At 48.6% G+C, this 24,470-nt stretch overlaps 2 protein-coding genes across 26 annotated transcripts in view; one reads left to right on the plus strand and one right to left on the minus strand.

The window, feature by feature from the left end:
* RBMS2 (RNA binding motif single stranded interacting protein 2) overlaps window positions 1-1,989 on the plus strand; it is a 95,068-nt gene extending 93,079 nt beyond the window's left edge. The window contains exon 13 of the mRNA XM_063711850.1: window positions 1,314-1,989. Coding sequence (XP_063567920.1) covers window positions 1,314-1,346 — 33 coding nt within the window. The 3' untranslated portion in view covers window positions 1,347-1,989. The remainder of the gene's footprint in view (window positions 1-1,313) is intronic.
* Window positions 1-24,036, minus strand: part of BAZ2A (bromodomain adjacent to zinc finger domain 2A) — a 40,640-nt gene extending 16,604 nt beyond the window's left edge. For 3 of the 25 annotated variants that reach the window (XM_063711840.1, XM_063711839.1, XM_063711834.1), the window contains exons 1-5: window positions 22,115-22,188; window positions 4,819-4,956; window positions 2,433-3,026; window positions 1,370-1,555; window positions 431-649 (exon numbers count right to left, since the gene is read on the minus strand). In XM_063711840.1, coding sequence (XP_063567910.1) covers window positions 431-649; window positions 1,370-1,555; window positions 2,433-3,026; window positions 4,819-4,954 — 1,135 coding nt within the window. In that variant the 5' untranslated portion in view covers window positions 4,955-4,956; window positions 22,115-22,188. Of the gene's footprint in view, window positions 1-430; window positions 650-1,369; window positions 1,556-2,432; window positions 3,027-4,818; window positions 4,957-6,213; window positions 6,287-6,838; window positions 6,910-10,536; window positions 10,643-14,110; window positions 14,209-15,768; window positions 16,733-17,213; window positions 17,385-17,865; window positions 17,956-22,114; window positions 22,189-23,351; window positions 23,545-23,896 lie in introns of those variants that run through there. The other 22 variants (XM_054528090.1, XM_054528087.1, XM_054528095.1 and 19 more) reach the window with 19 other exon arrangements.
* Window positions 24,037-24,470: the final 434 nt, after the last annotated feature.

Consider the following 24,470-nt stretch of genomic DNA (forward strand, 5'->3'; position numbering starts at 1 on the left):
CCCCTCAGCTCCCAGCAAGGTGCTCTTGCTTTCCTACCTTTTTTTTTTTTTTTTTTGAGATGGGGTCTTGCTCTGTTGCCCAGGCTGGAGTGCAATGACACAATCTCAGCTCACTGCAACCTCTGCCTCCTGGGGCCAAGCGATTCTCCTGCCTCAGCCTCCCGGGTAGCTGGGATTACAGGCACATGCCAACACACCTGGCTAATTTTTGTATTTTTAGTAGAGGCGAGGTTTCACCATGTTGGCCAGGTGGTCTCAAACTCCTGATCTCAGGTGATCCGCCCGCCTCGGCCTCCTGAAGTGCTGAGATTACAGGCGTGAGCCACTGCGCCCAGCCAGATTTCCCACTCTTAAGGCCCTAACTATGAAACTTATTCTCTCATCTTTTCTCAGGTAAAGGTCTTTCTTTGTCCTACCTACCCTCACTTACCTTGCAGGACAGACTCCCCTAGGACAGATGGAGAGGTGGGACTGGCAAAGATAGAGGTTGATGTTTGACTATCATCTGCCAGGAGACTGAAGGCAGTAGCATTATTGAGGGAAGGGCAATCAAGGGCAGAAATCACAGGGCTGTCCTCAAGAGGCAGCTTGTCCTCTGCACCCATCAGCTCCGTGTCATCAATACCATATAGTCCTCCACTCACTGGCTCTGTTCACAAGGGTAGAAAAATCAGAGCAGGATAATGAGAAAAAAAATCAGAAAGCAAGATTTAAGAAACATTGGTCAGAAAACATCCAATTCCAGTTCCTACAATGTGAAGATTATTCCTAATATTAAGTTAGGTAACAAGTAAAGCTTTCTCCCTGAAAGAGTAGTCATGAGACTATAGGGATCATAAAAGTTTGAGGGGAGGCTGAGGCAGGAGAATTTCTTGAGGCCAGGAGTTCAAGACCAGCCTGGACAACATAGCAAGACCTCATCTCTACAAGGTGAAAATGAAAGGAAAGGCATTAGTGGTATTATCTACCCAGAGACCTATGCAAAATTCTAGGATTTATCATAAAATAGGTCTTTCTTGTACTTCAGTGGAGTAAAAGGTAACTGCTCACTGACAAATGTTTTCTTCCTAGTTTGTTAGAACCCAGAAAGATCAACTGTGTGGTAATAAGTCCCTATCCAGTGAATTATTACAGCCCAGAGCTCTTGGCCAAAAGAATACTGGGAAAGAACCTGGGACGTGAACCAATTCAGCTCAGAATTCAGTTAGCGCAGCAAGTCCTGTGGCATGTAACTGTGGTCTGCCTTAGGCCTACCTGGAAGCCCCAGTGCCTCTGATTGCCTAATACTTTTCCCATTTCACTGTCTCTTTCAGGTAAAGGTTGGCTACTCTGCATGGATAAGTTAAAGGGACCCAGCCTCCAAACCTACCTGGTGCCAGAGAGTTGAAGGGCTCCAGAGAGTCTTCACTGAGGATTGGAGTGTCTTCCAGTTGATCAGGAAGATGTGAAGGATCATCTAAACAGCTCACTGTGGGGTCAGGGACCAGGACTGAGACCTCTTGGTGTAACGATTCCACAGAAGGGACAGAGCCATTGTAGCCACACATCTTCAGTTCTAGGAAATCCCAGGAGAGACCAAAAGTCAAAATCAGTGCTTTATATTGGTTCATTTAGCTATACTAGGCAGTCAATCTTTGCTAGAAGGATGTTCACTCATTCAACATTTATTGCGGCCAGTTCATTGCTGGGAACCGATCACATCAAGATACTCTGAGCAGAGAGACGTGCTGGTAAAATCAATCCTACAGCAGGCAAAGAGAGGAAAAGAGAGTGGGGTCTGAGACAAGATCTCTATCATGTTCTCAGATATCTCCCCCATCCATTGGGAAACAGAGAAAACATCCTGTAATTTTACAGAGTGGTGGTTACCCTTGTACCAGGAATCAACTGGAAGCTAAGCTTTTATCTATTTTGAGGGAAAAGATGAGAGGGGCTGTCACATGTACTAATGCTAAACAACAAAAAAAAGGAAACTGAGTAGACAAATAATGATATGCTCTGCCTGCTTCCTTCCCTCCTTCGCATGCCAATCACTACATTGGGCTCAGATGACTTTAGCAGCCAGTCTGATCCTGCCACAGTCAATTTAAACAGCCTCAATGCCCACTGCTAGACCCTAACCACTCCGTATGTTTTGAAAGAAGCCTTTCTTGCTGCAGGGTGTCTGTTGGGGCTGTTTCGGGCTCGCCCACCTGCCCTCTCCAGGCCAGAAGCTCTGCATGAGCTTGAAATAATTTGCACTCCCACTCGCGAGCTGGTGCTGCTGCCACAAAAACACCAGCCACTTGGCTCTGCTAATTGCTAATCACCAACATGAAAATCAGCCTCCACTGCAGAGAGCTGGAAAGACAAGTTTTTCTCACCTCAAAAAGCCACTATCCCCCCGAGCTCCATTTTCCCTTTCCCCACCCAGTTCACCAACCCAGTTATACCTGGCTGCTCTTCTTCCAGCTCCAGGCTGCCTACCAAGCCAGTGCCATTCTCTGCCACAACTGAAGTCATCTCCTTTTCTGCTGCCTCATCAGGATGGATACCACTGCCTACCTCCTGGGAGGGTGCAAAGGTTTGAATGCTAGATCCCAACATAGGAGAAGTCTGTGGGGAGGTGAAAAAACTAGGGGGTCCATTGGGCATCACCTCAAAATTCTGGTCAGGAAAGGAATCATACAGTTCTTGTGAATCAAAGTTAAGCCCCATGGGACTCTGGGTACCGTTGGCCCAGAACTCTTGGCTCCCAGCCCGAAGGTTAGTGTTGTGACTTGGGGATGAAGGTTGCCGGCTGCCCCCAAGGATGCCGTTGAGTGGGTATTGTCCCCCCGAGAACTGGGAGAGAAGGGGTGGGTCCTTGAGGTTGCTGCCAGGATTGGCAGATGGGTACTGTGAGTAGTTCCAGAGACAGTCGTAGGCCACGCTGGGGTGATGGAGGTGTGAGGTGCTGGAGGAGTGGGGAGCAGAGTTCAAAATCCCTGAAGTAGTAGTGTGAGATACAGTAGATAAGCCATTAACATTCACATCCCCATTCAAACCTGGCAGAGAAGGAAAGAAAAGGTCAGTTACAGATATGTAGGCAAGCAACTTTACCAAAACAAACCCAAAGTAATAGCACTGACTAGAAAAAGACATGGTAAAGGGAAGGGGGATTTCTCCCCTGCTATATTTAGTTTTTGGGTCTCTGGAGAACACTAAGCCCAGAGGCTCCTGGATGTAGGTTTAGCAACTGCTGCTGAGGCTGCTGAGTCGGGGGCTAGAGAGTTCTCCAGGCCTACCACGAGAGCCACCAGCAGAGCTGGTTGCTGCTGCTTACTGCTGGCTTTTTTTTGGTTTATTTTTTGTTTGTTTTGAGACAGAGTCTCGCTATGTCACCAGGCTGGAGTGCAGCGGTGCAATCTCGACTCACTGCAACCTCCGCCTCCCGGGTTGAAGTGATTCTCCTGCCTCAGCCTCCCGAGTAGCTGGGACTACAGGCGCCCACCACCACGTGCGGCTAATTTTTGTATTTTTAGTAGAGACGGGGTTTCACCGTGTTGGCCAGGATGGTCTTATCTCTTGACCTCGTAATCCACCTGCCTCGGCCTCCCAAAGTGCTGGGATTACAGGCATGAGCCACCACGCCTGGCCTTTTTTGTTTTTAATTAAATGAAACTGTTTGCAGACTCCCTACAGTGACTTGCATTCTGCCCTACTCTCATTCCCTAGGGGATTTCTTTCCTTGGAGGGGCATGACTGAATTCTCCAGGGGCCCCCTTTCCCCAGTGCCTATTTGGCCCCACAGTGGTACCAAAAGGAACAACCTCCACCTCACTGGCACATGCAGATCCAGCACTTTGTGCTGGGCTAAGAATAGAATTTGCAGTCACCACAGCGACAAGAACCCAGCTCAGAAGGCTGGGCTTGGCCCTTCCGTATAGGCATTGGAAGGTAATATGCCAGCTGGGGGTGTGGGGGGGAACTTTGCATGCAGTACTGTAGAATTCAGCTCTCAATATCAATGGCAACCTCTGGGATGGAGGACAATCAATCAAAAAGAACCAAGATATTAATGAAGCTTGAGGGTAGGGTGGAATCCAATCAAATAAGGGAGCTTCTGCCATCTGCAACCCTCTTCGAGAGGATCGGAGGGAGAAGTAGCAGTATTTTTCTGCTGCAAGAAAGGAGGGAAGCATGTGGGCTTCTCTCTGCTTCCAAGTATAAAGGACTTGAAACCCAAGCAAGATTATAGAGGTACCTGGCGAGTCATGGTACAGAGCAACTGGTAAGCCAAATCCAGGAAAAGACCCAATCCTGGCAGCAACACCTCCATATGGAATTATGAACTTCTCTCTGGGGAACTAGGTAAGCATTAAACTTTCCCTTGTCCCTACCTTCCATCCAAGGACAGAAGGTGGAATAAGTACTTCTAGCATCCGCCTTTCTCTGATGTACAAACTAAAAGGAAATACACTGCAAACTTCATTCAACTCTCAGTCCTGGCCCAGTGTAGCTTCCCTAACCTCTAAAAACAGCTTCTTAGAACACTAGCACTTTATCTCTCTCATGGGTCCAACCTGGTTATCAGCAGCAGTAGCCACCTCACTGCTCTGTCAGCAGCCAGGGGAACAGGGCTGACAGAAGAACAGGCTAAGATGAAAAAGCCAGTGGGTTTTTCTGATCTCTTCCAACCTTAAGTCAATATAAAAAATGTTTCCAAAAAACTCTAGAACTTGTTCTTAAAAGTTGATTTCTCTCCAGCAGCAAAGTAGAGCAAAATATCCCCCCGTGAATCTGCCCTAAAGGGATGATGCCCATTCCCTCCCCAGGCCAAGCAGCCCTCACACTCACTTTTCCCTTGCTGGGGGAAGTTCATGGGAGACCCGTTAGTGTAGAGGCCCTCCCCTGAGGAAGGAGAGGGTTTCAGTCCTGAGGCAGCAGGTGCAGGGGGAAGGCCAGTAAAGTTAAAATGGTCGTTTGCCTCCATTTCTGCAGGAGGGGAGAGAGAGGGGAAAAAAAATACTGGCGGTTAAACAAAGTTATGTCACCTGGAATCTTCCAGGGGGAATGACCCCTCCCCTCCACCTACTTACCCTTCTCCTACCTAAGTACTGTGTGAGGGAAGGTACAAGCTAAGAAAAGAGAAGGAGAAAATATGCCTCTAGCCTGAGCAATGACCCTATGAAAATAGTCTTTTAAAGCCAGCTTTGTAGATTAAAAAACAAAACAAGTTAGCGAAAAAAACCAAGATACAAGCCTGGAGGAGTCTTCCCTCTGTGTAAGCCCCACTCAGCCCAGGTTACCCTTCTATATTAGATATTAGCCCTCTACTGTAACACTTAACATTCTCCATCCTTTTGTTTTTATCCTCAAGGTAAAGTCTCCCTCCCAGGCCCACAAAAGGTTCTCAAAGCCATCTTTTTGACAGAAAAGCATATTTGATAAACACTGTTTGTTTCATTATTAAACTTGAGCTAAACATAATTTCTAATTATCCTATCCATAGCCCTAGACATCTCAAGATAGTAGTTACATTAGTAAAGGGATTTGAAAAGGAGAATACATTTCAGAAAGGTGATCATAATGGCAAACCTCAAATCATCCAGCAATACTTCTACTCTTTATGCTCCCCAAGAACACAGGTCAGAAAAATGTCAGCAGTGGAAAATTGATTAAATATGAGGGTATCCCAAAAAATATTATTCTGTTATGTCTATTATGGTTATTTCCCAATGTTTTAGTTTTGTGGCTTAAATATAAAGAAAGGGTCACAGAGAAAATAGCAAGATACTTATATTTGTAAAGTGCAATGGCTCATTGAGGTATGGCTAAAAAGTTTTTCACCCTTTCTGAATACTACTAAGCATGATGAGAAGCCCTTGATCGGAATGAATTTAACTTTGACAGAGGAAAGAAAACAAAGCAAGCAGAAGCCAGAATTATTGATAAAGTCTAACATATCAATTGGATTCTTGTGATATCCTAGTGCATACCAACTTGATATGTGAGAAACATAATCTGTCTTGATACAGAAAAAGCAACTCCTTGAATTATGTTACTACATTTTAAAAAAGAGAAGAATTCAGGACGGGTACAGTGGCTCACCTGAGGTCAGGAGTTCGAGACCAGCCTGACCAACATGGTAATACCCTGTCTTTACTAACAATACAAAAATTAGCTGGGTGTGGTAACAGGCGCCTGTAATCCCAGCTACTCAGGAGGCTAAGGAAGGAGAATCATTTGAACCTGCAAGGCAGAGGTTGCCGTGAGCCGAAATTGCGCCATTGCACTCCAGCCTGGGCGACGAGTGAAACTCCATCTCAAAAAAAAAAAAGAAAAAGAATGAATACACTGGTTAAGTACATATATGATGAGGCCTGGCATAGTGGTTCACACCTATAATCCCAATACTTTGGAAACCAAAGCAGGAGGACTATTTGAGGCTAAGAGTTTAAGACCAAGCTGGATAACATGGTGAGACCGATCTCTACAAAACATTTTAAAAGTAGCAGGGTGTGAAGGCTGGGCGCGGTGGCTCACACCTGAAATCCCAGCACTTCAGGCGGATCACCTGAGGTCAGGAGTTTGAGACCAGCCTGGCCAACATGGTGAAACCCTACCTCTACTAAAAAATACAAAAATTAGCCGGGCGTGGTGGCAGGCACCTGTAATCCCAGCTGCTCGGGAGGCTGAGGCAGGAGAATTGCTTGGACCTGGGAGACGGAGGTTGCAGTGAGCGGAGATCATGCCATTGCACTCCAGCCTGGGGAACAAGAGCGAGACTTCATCTCAAAAAAAAAAAAAGTAGCAGGGTGTGGTGGGGCACACCTGTGGTCCTAGCTTACTCGAGAGGCTAAGGCAGAAGGATCACCTGAGCTCAGGAGGTCAAAGCTGCAGTGAACCATGATCATGAAACTGCACTCCGGCCTGGGTGACAGAGCATGACCCTGTCTCAAAAAAAACAAAAAAAGAAAAGAAAAGAATATATACGCCCACTGGCCAAAGTCTGCAAGAGTTACATTCATAAATATGCTACATTACTAAAATTAGATACCACTAGTATAAATGTGAATATAATATAATTCTGAGCATGATATATAAACCCTGCATAGTATGTGGGAATTGTCTGTATCTTAATCAATTTTAACTGAAATTTTAAAAATAAAAATAGGCCAACCATGGTGGCTCATGCCTGTAATCCTAGTGCTTCAGGAGGCTGAAGCAGGAGGATTGCTTCAGGTCAGGAGATCAAGACCAGCTTGGGAAACATAGCAAGGCTCTGTCTCCACAAAAAATAAAAAAGTTAGCTGAGCATGGTGGTTCCTGCCTGTAGTCTCAGCTGCTCAGGAGGATGAGGCAGGAAGATTACTTGAGCCCAAAAGTGCAAATCCAGCCTATGCACCATAGCAAGACCCCATCTCTAAAAACTAAAAGCAATTTGCATTTTGTTGATTTAAGGGAAAAAGTTTTTAGGACTTATCTCCCATATAGGATATCTCATCTTTAGTCTAAATAGGGGTGTCCAATCTTTTGGCTTCCCTGGACCACACTGGAAGAACTGTCTTGGGCCACACAAAAAAATACACTAATGAGAGCTGATGAGCTTTTAAAAAAAAAAAAAAACACACACACAAAAAAATCTCCATGTTATGTTTTAAGAAAGTTTACAAATTGGTATTGGGCCAGATTCAAAGTTGTCCTGGGTGGGTTGGACAAACTTGCTCTAAATTAAGTAGCAGACCTAAACCTGCTATGCATCAGTGAAAAAATGGAGTCTTTATAGTGAAAAGACCCCAGGTTAGCCAGGCATGGTGGTGAGCAGTTGCAGTCCCAGCTACTTGGGAGGCTGAGGCAGGAGGATCGCTTGAGCCTGGGAAGCAGAGATTGCAGTGAGCCAAGATCATGCCATTGCATTCCAGCCTGGGTGACAGAGCGAAACCCTGTCTCAAAACAAAACAAAACAAAACAAACAAACAAACAAAACACACAGGGCCCTCCAGGATTTCCCTTTTTTTTTTTTTTGAGACAGAGTTTCCCTCTCGTTGCCCATGCTGGGGTGCAAGGGTGTGATCTCGGCTCACTGCAACCTCCGCCTCCCAGGTTCAAGCGATTCTCCTGCCTCAGCCTCCCCAGCAGCTGGGATTACAGGCACCCGCCAACACGCCCAGATAATTTTTTGTCTTTTTAGTAGAGACGGGGTTACACCATGTTGGCCAGGCTGGTCTCGAATTCCTGACCTCAAGTGATTGACCCACCACAGCCTCCCAATGTGCTGGGATTACAGCCATGAGCCACTGTGCCCAGTCAGGATTTCCCTAGTATAGTTAACAGCTACTCCTCAGCAGTAGGGGGTCTGAAAAATAAGCATCATGAGATAATAATCCTTCTGAAGTGCAAGAATTAAAGGAAAGTTCATTCCTTAGTCTCTAGTTAGGTTCCTTCCAAAGCTCATACCACAGAGCAAGGAGGACATTCTTCACTTCAGAAGTCCTGGAAATACTATGCCTAGAGGGCCACTTTCATCTGATCCTCACCTCTCCTCTCCCCAGTTTTTTGTACACCTCCCCTGGTGTAGAGGACACATGCAATTTCCATCCTATGTGCAGTGGACTATATCCTCCTCAATGAAGGGTCACAGTTCATTTTTCCATTCTCTATTTGAATCCAAGAACAAAGCTGTGACAGCCTCTCTGCTGCTCTGGAAAAGCACAGCATATCCTGTTTTTGTAAATATTAATAACAACATGTCGATGGCTCACAGAAATCAGAGAAGTAAAAAGAACGGGAAGTTATCTAGTATGTGAGATCGGTTTCTCCACCTGTCTCTTCTGAACTGTCATCAGAACCACAACCACTTCATTTACAAGAAGCTTCCTAGACACATAAAATTGTCTTTGTGGCTGTGCAATGTGGTCAGCACAATGTAGTGGGGTCCAGGTTCAAATCCCAACTCTACTATTTACTAGCTAGCTGTTTAACCTTGGACAAGTTACTTATACTTGCTGGGCCTAAGTTTCATCATCTGTAACAATTTTTGTACCCACTTTTAAGGACTGGTGAGGATGAAATGAGAAAATCTAAATTAGAGCCCCAGCACATTGTCTGTCATCCAGCAAGCACTCCATAAACGTTAGTTTTTTTTTTCTTCTTCTTGAGACAGAGTCTCACTCTGTCATCCAGAGTGGAGTGCAGTGGCATGATCACAGCTCACTGCAGCCTGGAACTCCTGGGCTCTAGTGATCCTCCTGCCTCAGCTTCCCAAGTAGCTAGGACTACAGGTGCTCACCACCACACCTGGCTAATTTCTAAATTTTTTTGTAGACACAGGGTCTCGCTATGTTGCCCATGATGGTCTCAAATTCCTGGCCTCAAGCAATTCTCCCACCTTGGCCTCCCAAAGTGCTGGGATTACAGGTGTGAGCCACTTTACCAGGACTACATTAGTTACTATTATTAGATAAATGGTAAAAGACTGTGTAGTTTTCAAAAAGATAATCAGGCCTGGCCGGGCGCAGTGGCTCACGCCTGTAATCCCAGCACTTTGGGAGGCCAAGGCAGGTGGATCACCTGAGGTCAAGAGTTCGAGACCAGCCTGGCCAACATGGCGAAACCCCATCTCTATTAAAATTACAAAAAATTAGCTGGGTGTGGTGGCGGGCACCTGTAATCCCAGCTACTCAGGAGGCTGAGACAGGAGAATTGCTTGAATCCAGGAGATGGAGGTTGCAGTGAGCTGAGATGGCACCATTGCACTCCAGCCTGGGTGACAGAGCAACACTCTATCTCCCAAAAAAAAAGATAATCAGGTCTAAACGGTCTACATATAATCTAAATATAATTTAAAACTAGGGATGATCCAGCCAGACTTCCTCATATACAATTTGACTCCTGATTTCAGATGTCACTTAAATATGGAAATTAATTATGTCACAGTATGGGAATACAAAAAAAATGTGAACACCTCCTCTCAACAATAAACCTAGGTTTATTTCATTTTAACCTTCCTACTCAAGATGGTTTTCACAATAAACCCTAAAGGTAAACTCTGTCCTCCCATCCAGAGCTAGTAAGAACAGTAAAGCAAAGGAGACTATCTCCCTTTGAACTAATAGGATTTTCGCCAACTGAGAAAAGAAATCAGCTAGTGCCCAACCCCTAGAGTAGCAGATGACTCTCATACCAGGAAGTACATTCATGCAAGCACCCAGCCCAGTCCCAGCTGTACATAAATGGATCTTTTAAGAGCTCCTATGTTTCATTTATAAGAGTAAGGGACATTGCCCTATAAGCTTAAAGCAATAAAGCCCTCCCCACAGGGTCGAATAGGTTGCTTTTCTCCCAGTTCCAATCAAAGAGCTGCTACCCTGTGGGCCTGTGACATAGTTTAATAGAAAAAGGCTGACAACACCGGGAGCAGTGGCTTGCGTAATCCCAGCACTTTGGGAGGCCGAGATGAGCGGATCACGAGGTCAAGAGATCGAGACCATCCTGGCTAACACGGTGAAACCCTGTCTCTACTAAAAATACAAAAAATTAGCCAGGCGTGGTGGCAGGCGCCTGTAGTCCCACCTGCTCGGGAGGCTGAGGCAGGAGAATGGCTTGAACCTGGAAGGCAGAGGTTGCAGTGAGCCGAGATCGCGCCGCTGCACTCCAGTCTGGGTGACAGAGACTCCGTCTCAAAAAAAAAAAAAAGAAAAAGGCTGACAATGCACAAAGTGTTGAAATAAATATTATATATTTCAACACTGTTACAGGTGTCCTCCCTGACCAATTCTAACCCTCCAGCCTCTGAGGCTACCCCCCGGGACAATAAGACACATTAACACCCTTCAGCTGGATATTGCAGTGGTCCCTGCAGCTCTTCGGTTCATTCTTCTCATGGAGTACACCCAAATCTCACAAATGGGGTGGGGAGGTGAGAGAGATTTCAAATGTTTATCTTGACTAAACAGCAAAGGCAAATTCTAGAGTAAAAATCACACCACTACATTTTAGCTTTGTAATTGTGAACATCATGAAGGATATTTCTTAACTCTACACATCTCTGGATTACCCACCACACTCTAATGCAGAGGTTCTCATCGGGGCAATTCTGCCCCGTAGGGGACATTTAGTAATCTCTGAAGGTATGTGCTACTGGCATCTAGTAAGCAGAAGCCAAAGATGCTGCTAGGCATCCTTCAACACACAGGACAGCGCTCCCCCCACCCGACAACGAAGATATTATCTGGCCCACATATCAATAGTGCCAAGGCTGAGAAACCCTGTTCTAATGTAAAAGCTGTCCCATTCCTGCCCACACCTTGGGAAAGTTCCAAGTTTTCACTGTTCCCAGTTCCTGACACTGCAAATGAGGATGCTTTGGCTTTTGTATCTAAAAACCTCGTCTCCCTGGCTAAGCCATCTTCTTCCACCAATAAGAGCTCCACGTAGGCTGGGAGAGGTGGCTTATGCCTATAACCTCAGCAGGATCACTTGAGGCCAGGAATTCAAGACTGGCCTGCGCAACATAGTGAGACCCCATTCTCTACATTAAGAAAAAAAAAATTCCAAGTACCAAGCCACAGAATAAATATGCCCTCTTCTCCAATCATGATAACCCATTCTGAGTGCCCTGGTAACAAGCTTCCTTTGAACTCTGACTTGGACAAACTATATCATATACTGACTGAGGCTCAAAATATCCATCCTCTCCTTAACTACCTTCCCTAGTCAGGACTCCAAGTGAGGCAGAACAAAGATAATGAAAGAAGGAAGATTATACTAAGAGAGGGCTACTCAGAGAAAACTGTCACATCCAGGCTGTTCAGAAGAATTCAAAAATGACTGTTCTCTGTCCTTATTTCTTCTACATTATGTCGGTTCCACAGCATCAGTTGGATATAAGTTCCACCATTATATCTCCAGCACCTAATTTAGTGCTAAGTATTCAAAAGAACCAAAGGAAATATTTGTTGAGTCCATGGACTGAAGAAATGAATGAGTAAATCTACCTTTTCTGCCACTACCAGCTTACTCATCCAATGAAGGTCATGGGCTTTGCTCTTACTATTTTCAGAGAACAAAAAAAAACTCAGCTTCATTCTTCACAGAGATAAAAATTTCAAGAGAGAAGAAAGGCCTCAAATCTTGACGTACTTAAAATAGCCATTCCTTGAAGAAAATAAGGCCTGAAAATAGGGAAGAACTGATAATGTAAAAAGCCAATAAATTAGCTAGGTGTGGTGGCATATGCCTGTAGTGCCAGGTTCTCTGGAGGCTGAGGTGGGAGGATTATTTGAGTCTAAGACCTGGAGGCTGCAGTGGCCTATGATCGCATCACTGTTCTCAACCAAACAAAAAAATAAATAAATGTAAGCTCTGAATTAATAAAACGTTCTGCTTGGTTTAACTGAACACTCGAGGCATATAATAGGTTTTTATATATTTGTTAATTAAAGAAACTACAGGTTAAGTTTTCTGCCACATTTCTGGTCATTTTACTCTCAGAAGACCAGGAATGCCTCTGAAATTGCAGGACACTAAAAGCCACAGTCCAGAGGTTATATTAAGGTTATTTCCCTCTTTCAGCTCTGATTGTTTCTTAGAATTTATTTATTTATTTATTTATTTTTTGAGACAGTGTTGCTCTGTTGCCCAGGCTGGGGTGCAGTGGCACAATCTCTGCTCACTGCAACCTCCATCTCCCCGGTTCAAGCAATTCTCCTGCCTCAGCCTCCCAAGTAGCTGGGATTACAGGCACCTGCCATCATGCCCAGCTAATTTTCATATTTTTACTAGAGACAGGGTTTCACCATGTTGGTCAGGCTGGTCTTGACCTCCTGACTTCAGGCAATCCACCCGCCTCAGCCTCCCAAAGAGCTGGGATTGCAGGCTGAGCCACTGCACCCGGCCAGAATTTAAACTCTAACAGTTAAGGACTCTACCCTTTCCACCCCCAAAAATGAACTAAGCAGGCAGGTTAAGGACCCCATTCATGAGGCAGGTTACAGAGTCCAACCTCAAAAGACTAAAAGTAGGAAGACCATCTATCTCTTAAAAACTTCTTCCTTTCTTTGGTAAATTTTTGGCAAGATTACAGTATTTTAGTCTGCAAAATGCCCCCATAATAACTGTTCTCTTTAATGAGGAGAAAAGACAAAACACTAAGCCAATGCTACTTTTACTGCTAGTGACAGTATCTTCAAAGTATCAGATATCTTCAAAGATGGGCTTTTTTGTTTTGCACAATTTTTTAAATTTCAAAATTAGGCAGACTGACAATAACAAGCTGGTGAAAAATAGTCCTACTGACCCACATGAGATAATACTGAGAAACTATTCATCTTGGGCTATATATAAGGCATATGAGGACACCAACATCCTAAGAAACAAACCAAGATTATTTGCCCCAGGAATTATCTCAAATTTTATACTTGGCATTATTGCTGCTCTTGATACATCTCACACAAGGTCAAACATCATTATCAATGACTAACTTCTATACTGTTTTAGCAGTAAAAATAGCAGTTTGGTGCTTGACCTCTTCAGTGGTGACAAGAAAGGTCAACAGCAGGAAGACACTGTCAGTAACCCTAACAAGCTTTGTTTCTCTCCTAGTAATACTTGATTCCAGAGCCGCAAGACTACAAGATGAACCTTTCATTCTAGACTGGCTCTGGGGTCAGCCCATACAGCTCTCTTTACACCTCAGATTTTTTTCTTTCATCGAGAAGCTTGAAATATTAAGAAATATATTTCTCTGACAGAAAAATGCACCCATTTTATAAGAAGGCCATGAAAGGTTTGCTTCATTCAGCTCCCAATTCAATCATGTATCAAATGAAATCACTATTTTCTCAAAATCAGCTTTTCTTTTAAAAGTCCAAAGACTCAAGAGTAGTTATTTCTCCTTTCTTTACTCTTTTAACCCCCAACAGGGAAAATCAACTTGCTGTTCTGTCAAGTGCCAATTCAGGTAAGCAAAGGCTGAAAAAAGGGGAACTTAAAATCAGCATCAAATCAACCCCATCAGACAGCAACTTAAAGGAACTAATCAGGGGCAAGAAAAAGGATGCTGACATCAGATGGACTTCTTTTTACTGTTTCCAGAATATCAAAAACCCCAACAGCCCCAGTGAGAAGAGCAATGATGCTATCTTACTAGTGATGATGCCACTTTCACACAATCATAAGTGTTTATCTGCTCCCATACTGGATCTTTAATCTAGGGATCTTCATCTAGGTGGGAGGGGTTTTTGCCTGGAAAATAAATAGTGAAAAGATGATTTAAATGACAGGCTTAGGTAGTTTTCAGAATAGTCCAAATAATCTTAAAATGTTATCTTTCAAGGCTTGGCACGGTGGCTCACGCCTGTAACCCCAACACTTTGGGAGGCTGAGTTCGAGTTCGAGACCAGCTTGACCAACATGGCGAAACCCTTCTCTACTAGAAATACAAAAATTAGCCAGGCATGATGGCGCATGCCTGTAATTCCAGCTACTGGAGAGCTGAGGCAGGAGGATCACTTGAACCTAGGAGGCGAGGGTTGCAGTGAGTCGAGATGGTGCCACTGTACTCCAGCCTGGGCAACAGAGCGAGACTCCATCTCAAAAAAAAAAAAAAAAAAATTTTATCTTTCAAAATCGAAAATCCTGTGGTCCTGGTGTCATAGGCCGGGCACGGTGGCTCATGCCTGTAATTGCAGTACTTTGGGAGGTTAAGGCAGGCGGGTCACTTGAGCCCAGGAGTTCAAGACCAGCCTGTGCAAAGTGGCAAAACCCCACCTCTACAAAAAGTACAAAAAATTAGCCGGGTGTGGCGGTGCGTGTCTGTGGTCCCAGCTACTCAGGGGGCTGAGGTGGGAGGATCACTTGAGCCAAAGAGGTTGGGGCTGCAATGAGCTATGATGGTGCCACTGCACTCCAGCCTGGGCATCGGAGTGAGACCCTGTCTCAAAAAAAAAAAAAAAAAAAAAAAAGAAAAGAAAGAGAAAAGAAAAGAGAGAAGAGAAGAGAAAAAAAAGAAAAGAAAAGAAAAGAAGACCAGGTATGGTGGCTCACACCTGTAATCCCTGCACTTTGGAAGGCCGAGGTGGGTAGATCACCTGAGGTCAGGAATTCGAGACCAGCCTGGCCAACATGATGAAACCCCATCTCTACTAAAAATAAAATAATTAGCTGGATGCGGTGGCGGGCTCCTGTAATCCCAGCTACTCGGGAGGCTGAGGCAGGCGACTCGCTTGAACCCGGGAGGCAGAGGTTGCAGTGAGACAAGATCACACCACTCCAGCCTGGGCGACAAGAGCAAAACTGTCTCAAAAAAAAAAAAAAAAAAAAGAAAGAAAAAAAAAAAAGAAAAAAGAAAAAGAAAAGAAAGAAAAACAAAATTCTGTGGCCAACTGTTGCCCCTAACCAAATCCAGTGTGCAACAAAATGCCTGGGGACATAGCACACAGTCCATCACTATATGTTACAGGAGAAATATCCTGGGATTATCAAGTGAAAAGAAAGAAAAAAAAAATCTGGGCACAAGACTTTACAGGGAACAGAGGAAAAGCTTACCAATCTCCAAGAAGAATAAGAGGGGAGACGTTCTTTTATGGATTAAAGAGTAAGTCATATGATAACTAACTGTACTATTCTAATTAGTTGATTCTGCAGAAGGCAGTATCTCCAGCACCCTTAGTCAAATAACAAGCTTCCCACAGGGGCTGCCCTTAGGCTAGAATCACCACCAAGGACCGAGTTCACCAATCTCAGTCTGTAAATCAGTCCCTACCCCCAACACACAAATCCATCTAATAGTTAAATCTTCCTCACCCCTTCCTCTTCGTCCATTTCTCAGAATCTACCCTTCTTCACAAGCTCACTCGCTCAGGTGCTCTGCAATATAGAAACTGTCATAATAACTATACTAAAGTAGGACCCCAAGAAGCTACTCGTGCCACAAAAGATCTCTAGTCTCCCTGACAGCTCTCTATGCTGAGGGAATTTGCATCACTTATATAGAGTGTACCCCGCTGGTAGATAACTGAGTTTGCTTCTCTATGACCTCTAGCTCAAGGGAAAACAAAACGAAACCAGACAGGAAGACAGAGATGTTCTGGAGGAGGGATTGGGATACGTGAGTCAACTGAAGTTGACTACTTCCAGTTGACAAGTTTACAAAAAAAAAAAAAAAAAGTCCAACGAAAGGTCTCTCGGACCACATGGTTGGCAAGATCCAAGCTTGCCCAGAAGGCTTCAGAAAATGAAACCAAATCTGACTAAAATGGACATTTCAAAACAACAAGACACGCAGCAGCAAACGCACAGCTGCCATTTCCCGGCCACTTCCTGCGGGAGGCTGGGGGAGGGGCTGTTTGTGTACAGATGGAGGTGGAAGCTATCCCCTCCGTCGTCCCCCAAAGCAGACAAATCTCTCACTCCAATAAACCCTACAAAGGACAACTGCTATTGGCATTGCCTCCTCCTGAAAACTGGGAACACCGGGAAAGAAAGGAATGATGCGGTATCATCTTTCTGCCACGGAAGCGGGGATCCCCTCAGTGAGGAATATCCTTGGAAAAAGGAATTCCTCTTTATTCTTCCCTTCTGCCCCTCAGCCCAGCTCAAATTCGAAAGCCTCAGCGGAAGCCCTATCAACCTCCATCCCCAGAGTGGGGGATTCTCCCGGGACGCGAGGGCGCCGAGCCAAGCGCAGCACCACCCTCAGCAAGGAAGGCCCTCTCCTGATCTCCACGCTCAAGAGAATGGGTGCGCTCCCCGAGGGAGACACCCTCAGACCCCTAGAAACCCCTTCCGCCCTCCACTCACCGCAGTCAAAATGCCCAGCTCCCCGCAAGCGGAGCGTTTAACCCGCCAAGGGAACCCCCTCACCCACCCCTCGCGCTCAGGCAATCCCCACCCCCACCCGAGGAGGTGGAGCCCCTCCCGGGGATTCCATCCCAAGTCCCCCACAGGAGTCATCTCCACCAGCCAGGCGGCTTCTCCGCCTCCTCACTGTCGCCGGGAGCCCCTACAGCTCCTCCTGCCCCCGCGGCCCGTCCGGGGTCCTCAGCAGCCCCACCAGCTCTGTTCTCCTCCCAGACCCCAGAGCAAGGAGACCCTCGCCTCGGGTTGGATCCTCGCAGGAAATAAGCTCCCGTCGGCTTCCCGCCCCGGCAAGGCTCAAGCCGGCTCTGGAGCCTCCGTTCCCCGAGGGAAGCCTCGGATGAAAGCAGGGCTCTCTCCCCCTCAGGCCCCTGGCCACAGACCCCACCAACCTGAGGCAGCGGCGTCCAGCCGGGCTCGGGGCTTGTCTCTCCCCGGGGTACAGGCGGTTCACATGGCCGCGCTCTGGGCGCCAGAAGGGGTGGAGACGCCCGCTGGGGAGGGGGTCTGGGGCCCGGGGTCCGGGAAGGGGGAGGGGGGACGCGGCTCAACCGCGGGGCCCGAGAGGAGCCAACATGGCCGGCGGGGGAGGAGTGAGTCGGAGCCGGAGGGGGCGGAGAAGCCTCGGCCGGGAGAGTCTCCCCACGCGGCCTCCGCCACAGGGTCCTAAAGCCCGCCATCCTCTCTTTCCGACCCAGACCTGGGTCCTAGCGCCGCTGTGTCTCCTGCAACCCTGGCCACCTTGCCCACCTGGCAGCTCCCTCTGCACCCGCATCTCATGGCGGCAGTAGTCCTGCTTCACACAGGGCAAACTGAAAGGCATGCCACAGTCCCAAGGTTAACCTAAAAGACTAGACCAAAAGTCTAGGGCCAAAGGCATGTGCCACTTCTCTAACAGGCTGGTAGGGGGTAAGAGTCAGGGGAATTTCCGGGAGCAGTTATTTCCCAGGTAGGGTAATGGAAACGTGGAAATAGAAAGGTTAGTCACTCAGGGCGCGATTCAGTAAAGGGATGTGGAGAGGCAAGAGTCGGCCACCCACTCACCTCTGTCCCTTCAGTGCAGCCTGGTCCTGCCTGGATCACCACTTTCCTGGCGACATCTGCAGGGCCCTGGTCACCGGAAAGGAAAGATTCCTGTGCGTGGGGGAAAGAAGGTTCGGCTCTGGAACCAGACAGCAAAGACCTGAGTGTAGCCTAAATGCAGTCAGAGAAGTAAAGGATAAGCTGAAAACTAATCAGCAAAAAGATGCCACAAATGTCCACCCATTCTATGGTTCTGGGAATTTTTTTCTGACAGGGCTACATAACTGTGTGAAAACTCAGAAAAGTAAAATCTAGCAGAGGACTAGAGTTTGGCTGCCACCTAAAATGTCTACTGCAGGGCACCAGGATGAAGAACAGTGTCATATGATGTTAGAGCTTAGAGAATTTCTAGTTCAGGCCGGACGCAGTGGCTCACGCCTGTAATTCCGGCACTTTGGGAGGCCGAGGCAGGTGGATCATGATGTCAGGAGTTCAAGACCAGCCTGACCAACATGATGAAACCCAGTCTCTACTAAAAATACAAAAATTAGCTGGGCGTGGTGGCGTGCCCTGTAATCTCAGCTACTCAGGAGGCCGAGGCAAAAGAATTGCTTGAACCCGGGAGGCGGAGGTTGCAGTGAACTGAGATCGCGCCATTGCACTCCAGCCTGGGTGACAGAGGGAGACTCCATCTCAAAAAAAAAAAAAAAAAAAAATTCTAGTTCAACCTTCTCTCCTTCATCAAATGAAGAAATTATGACCCAAAGAGGTTCAATGACTTCCTCAAGGTCAAACAGTGGATAAAATATGACAAGAAAGGAAACCAAGTTTCCTTTCCTTGCAACTCAACACTTTGCAGGCTTCAAGATAATTCCCATTTAATTCAATGCAATGCAGTTCTAGAAACAATTGCCTAAACTGTGCAAAGCTCAGGCTGCTGAATATTCTGGAAAAGCAACAGAGTGGGGATGATGAAACTCTGCCAAGTTGAGGGGTGTCAATAAATACGTTTTCCTCTGGGGGTCTGAGGAGGAAAGAGATCTGAAAAATGGGCAGAGTTGGGGGGTGAGATCCATCACTCTACATTGGATTTTCTTACTCCACAGAGGGGTGGGCTCTTCCTGAATTTTGGGGAAAGATTCCACCCCTCCCCCCCACTACAAATGGCTCAGAGAGGATAAGAAGGAAGCTAGCTTTAGCAAAGGCTCACAGAGTGTGTGGGCCACAGACACAGAAGGCTAAGGGGGTTTCTTTTCCTCTCTCGAGATAAGTAGATTACCAGTGGAGGGAATAGGCAGGTGGAAACCAAAACCCTTCTCTCCTCCCTGTCAAAACAACAGATTTACAGGTCACCTTGGGGAAAAAAGAATACTCCTCCAACAGCCTGCTGACCTCAAGTCCCTGAGTAAGTGGAGGTCACACTCAGGGGAGAGGTTTCCTTCCTTCTGGAGAAAGGAGGGCTCTGGCAAACTTCTGCTAAGAAATGCCTTTCTATCCCCAAATAAAAAATAAAGGCAGGTGAAGAAACGCATAAAACTGACGCCTCAAGGGCGGCGGGATGGGGGTGGGGGTAAGGAAGCTGGTATCCCTTTGTCTTCCCTGCCCTTTTCCAGGGCAGATGAGGGAGACTCATCCTACCTCCTGCTCCCAATCTTAAAGGGGACCAGTCGGGGACTGGGCAGGCAGGGGAGGAGCCTGCGCCCGTCAGACGGGTGTAGCCACGCCCCTCCCCACACCCACACACACCCGCCGCTGGCTCCACTCTGCTCCGGAAGAGCCGGTTATACTGTGCCCCACTGACCGCCCCCACCCCTTCCGAGCCCCAGGCCTAGTCTCCAGGGCAACCTTTAGGCCTTATTCCAGCCAGGAGCGGTTAGGAAGAGGGGTGTTGGATAGGAGAGGACCACTTGGGATTAGAAAAGAAAACGAGGTAGGATCTATTCATCCCATCTGGTGCAGAAAGACTACAATCATCCTCATCCCTGAACGAGACCCCGCCTCATCTCATCTAATCAGGATCTTCCTTGCTCTGAGGAAGGATGAGGTTGGGGTGACAGTGTGCCCAACAGCTGGATGTTTACTTCCTGCTAGAAGTCACCTCATGCTGCAGCTGTGCTTCTCCCCCCATCCAGACAACAGAGGGCAGACTGACCCCAAATGTCCCAAAACATTCCTCAATCCCATCAGATGTGGCTGATCACCCACCCACCTCTCTTTTCCCCACCCATTTCCCTTCAGGAAGCTACTAGAAAGGAGAAGGGGCAAATGGTCATTTTATCAGCAACTTGTAAGGAGAGTCTCCAGGGAATAGGCTGAACCTCCCTCAAGCCAGGCCAGTGGACTTCTCATGAAGAGAATGGGGAGGGACAAATTAGCACCTGCTCCCCCTTTCTCACCCTCCCTGTGTTCCTGCGGCACCTCCCTGACTCTGGGGTCAGCTGCCACAGTGCCTGGCTCCACTCTGTAGCCAGATGGCTGGGGCTGGGAGGAGGAAGAGAGAGAAGGGGATTTGTTTGCATCCCTCTACGTCCTTCCCTCTCCCCCACCAGATACTCCTGGCATCCAACCCCAAACACCACTGCTGAACACCCTCTCCTCCCCCCAGCACCCCCTCCAAACATGACTTAGAAGAGTCTGAAGCAGATCCTGGCACCCAGTCCCCTAATTCTGGAAGTGAGGAGTGGGAAATGAAAGAGCATAGCTAGGGGCGCAGCTGGACTGGGGGAGGAGGGGGAATTCTCTAATGGAGGTGGGATAATTATTAAAGACCTCCCTTCCCCTCACTGGCTGAATGGATCATACTGTTAACAGGATCTGTCTAGCAGGGAGATGGCTCTTAGCCGGGTAACCATTCCAACTAGACCCCCCCCGACCAGGTTAAAGCAAAAGTCTTCACCCCCTCTACATTCTGGGAAGGCTAGATTCTCCCATAACACATCACAAGGACCATACTCCTCCCTTTCTTCCCCCACTTTTTTTTTGTTTTGTTTTTTGTTTGTTTGTTTGTTTTGTTTTGAGACAGTCTTGCTGTGTCGCCCAGGCTGGAATGCAGTGTGGTGATCTCAGCTCGCTGCAACCTATGCCTGCCAGGTTCAAGCGATTCTCGTGCCTCAACCTCCCGAGTAGCTGGGATTACAGGCACACGCCACCACGACCGGCTAATTTTTGTATATTTTGCAGAGACAGGGTTTTGCCATGTTGCCCAGGCTGGTTTCGAACTCCTGACCTCAAGTGATCTGCCTGCCTTGGCCTCCCAAAGTACTGGGATTACAGGCGAGCACCACTCCACCCGGCCCCCTTCTCCCCTTTAAGTCGAGAGGTGGCTCCTCAGATTCACAGTCTTGTTTCCAAACTTCTCAATGGGATTCTCTATGGTGGTCCTGGAAGTTAGAGAAAGCCCCTATTTCCTAGGGAGTCGGGGGGCTTCCTTTGCATCTGAACAGAGAAGACCGGACTTCTCTTGCCTTCCCCATCGCCCCAACTCCCTTAGAGATTTAGCCCCAGCTCCCCACGCACTCTCTCCCAACTGTCCCTGAGGCCCTGAAGCACAAGACTCCGACAGCGCCCTGGCCCCCAGCTCCCAGGTTCCGGGGGAGGGGCCTTCCTAGGCTGCACCGACCAACCCTAGGCCCAAGAGGAGAGCCATTCCCACCTGGGCTCAGTAGGCGGTGCTGAGGTTGGACCCCAAGCTCCCGGAGATGTAGGGTGGGGTGAGGACTACAGAAAAGGTTTAGATGGGACTTAGCTGAACTTAAAGGGCTGAGCGGAGCAGGGGCAGATAGTGCTATCGATGTTGCTCCCCCACCCCCCTTACTACGGGGAAGGAGAGGAGTTGGGGTGGGTATCCCCCCTCCCATTGGGGTTAGGAAGGCGTGGGAAAGCGCTAGTTCCAGAGGGGAGGAGGCGAAACCCAGACCGCGGGAGATTTTTCTGGCGAAGAAGGCGCGGGGGAGGGGGAGATCCTGGGCCCAGAATAGGAAAGGTACTCGGGAGAGGATGGCGGAGAGGCGTGAGAAGCCTCCGGATTCCGGTCGCAGAGGACAGGGGGAAAATGGGCGAGTAGATAGTTCAGGGGCGAGAGGAAGGGCAGCTCCCTCAGGGGGAGAGTCAGATCCCGAATCCCGGGGCAGCAGGGATCCCGGGGCAGGATACCGCAGGAACGGCCCACCAGGGTACTCCGGAGCTGGAGGTGGGTGCCCCGGAGCTGGAGGTGGGTGCCCCGGAGCTGGAGGTGGGTGCCCCGGAGCTGGAGGTGGGTGCCGGGCCTCACCTGGAGCAGGGCCGGGCCGCAGGCGGCGGCGGCGGCGGCAGCGGCGCAGGTGGCCGAGCCGGGCGGCGGCGGCGCCTCCTCCCCCAGCCCTGGGCCGGCGGCGGCGGAGGGGAGGAGGTGGTGCTTAAAGGGGCAGGAGCTACCGAGGTGAGGACAACCGCTCAGGAGAGCAGTCGCGAAGGATCCACTGGGTGAGAGGATAGCGGGTGGCGTCTCCTAGGGGCCAGAACCAGGAAGGATCCCAGATGGGAAGAAGAGAACAGATCCCAGAAAGAGACAGAAACTTCTGCGGTGAAGTGGGGGATGGTGGTAGGTCCGAAAGGAAGGACTTGGGAGAGCTCTGCCCGCGCTCCCAGGGCACGAGCAAAGACCGCTTCACAAAAGAGGCCGGGGAAGGCAGAAAGAGCTACATGGGCTCCTAGGAGGCCTAGGGGTGCAGGAGAGGGAACTCAAGGCCGAGCCTGCTGGGGGTCACGCGCAGCGCCCTACTAGGTGAACTGGTTCCCCGTGTTTCAGCTCCTCAGGGCCCCATCCCTACAGCTGTGGGGCCTTTGGAATCAGGAAGCCACGAAGGCAAAAACCTCCTATCCTCTCAACCTCAGTCCTGCCTCCCACTCAGTGCCCTCAGCGACTGTAGTGTGGGGGCCATCAATAGCAGCCCTAGTGAGGCTGATGTGGGACCATGAGAATCGACTTTGGTTCAGTTTTCCCCCAACCACCACCACCCTTGCTTCAGTCTCTGGGGCAACAGGAAGCAGCTGCTCAGTGCAGCCCCCACCTGAAGGTGGGTCAAGGTTGGGGAGGAGAGAAGACAGACTTAAAAGGCCTTAGAAAAATGAGAGGGAGGGGAGGCATTTTAAAGACCTTCCAGCACTGCCAAAAGCCGGCTTTACTTTTGTGGGGGCTAGCAGTGAGTACTGTCAAAATTTCCTTGAATCTCAACAGCTTAAATGGGGAGGAGCAGGGGCAATCCTCCACGGGGCGGCGGGGAGGGGGCTGGGAAAGCCCTGGCCTAAGGTGCGTCTCAGGCTCTTCCTTAGAACTGGGGCTTGCCCATACTCAGGATCCCGTGGTCGGCAGCCTCGCCAGCTGAGCCCTGTGCCCCCCATCCCCCAGAGTCCTGTTTCCTCTCCTTCAACCCCCAAATGAGCAAAGGTTAGGCCCCACCCCTGCTGAGTCAGCCAGGGAGGGAGTAGGCATCCCTCAGGCCTTCCCCGGGGCTGGTCCCCATACTCACCCATGTCAGGCTGGCAGAGCTCCAGGCTGGGACCACCCAGCTCCTCACTGTCCTTGGGCCCCTACTTCACGTAAAGATTGTTGTTGGATCCTCCCAAACTGTGAGCTGGGAACTAGCAAGAATCAAAAAGCCAGTGTATGCTTCCTGCGAACCACACAGCCTGAACTGCTGTAGGGTGATGTCCCTGTATGACAGACTGGGGTGGGGAGGGAGGAGGGAAGGGCGGGGCTTTCTCTGGGTGGAGAGAGGGAGGAGGCGAGGACAGGGCAGACCAGGAGAAATATGGAGGAAGGTGAGAGCTGTGTTGACACTCCGGTGGCATGATAGAAGAGGCCGGCAAAGGGGGAAGGAAACAAATAGTTGCAGCTACTGAGAGGGAGAAGGTTCTCGATAAACGCTGAAGGACGTGAACGTGTTGGGGGAAGGGGTGGAGGGATGCAAAAGACCTTTAGGATTTCAGTTCCCAGGTCTGTATCGGGTGACGTGAGAAAACAAAGCAGAAAGGGCTGACCTGTACCCTAGGGCTTTTTCTGCCAGCTTCTTACCCACTCCAGAGTCAGGACCTAGAGGAAGTGTCCCCACCCCCGTAACTCAGCATTTCCCCAAATTCCAGCTTTTCTGGGAGCAAACTACCAGCACAAGCAGCTCAGGGGCTCCACCTTCTGTCCAGATAATGACACAGGAGAGACTGCGGGAGAGGCTGCTGCCAAGGACGTCATAGGCAGATGGAAGGAAGCTTAGAGGCCCCTACTCCACCCCTGGCGCCGCGCCAAAAAGCTCTCCCCAACCTTCAGCCCCCAGGGGCCTCTGAATTGGGAGCTCAGCTTGTCCCCGCCCAGCTTCTACCTAACTTGATGGCCTCAGCGGGTGGAGCTTATAGATGCAGGCTCCTCCCCAGGACAAAAGCCCCAGCTGGTCTGTAAACAGTCTTTAACTGAGAGCCACATCCCAACAAATGGCCTTCATGGATTTGAAAATGGGATCAGAGTTCTTGCAGTCTCCAGTGCTACCGAGAGAGGGCAGTAGGATGGGTCTGGTCCCGGAAAAGAACACGAGGGGAACCCAATCTGACCTTGCACAGTTCTTTTAAATTGAAATGGTGAAATATACCTTCTACCC

The sequence above is a fragment of the Pongo abelii genome, chromosome 10 (assembly GCF_028885655.2).
Source record: "Pongo abelii isolate AG06213 chromosome 10, NHGRI_mPonAbe1-v2.0_pri, whole genome shotgun sequence".
NCBI lineage: Eukaryota > Metazoa > Chordata > Mammalia > Primates > Hominidae > Pongo > Pongo abelii.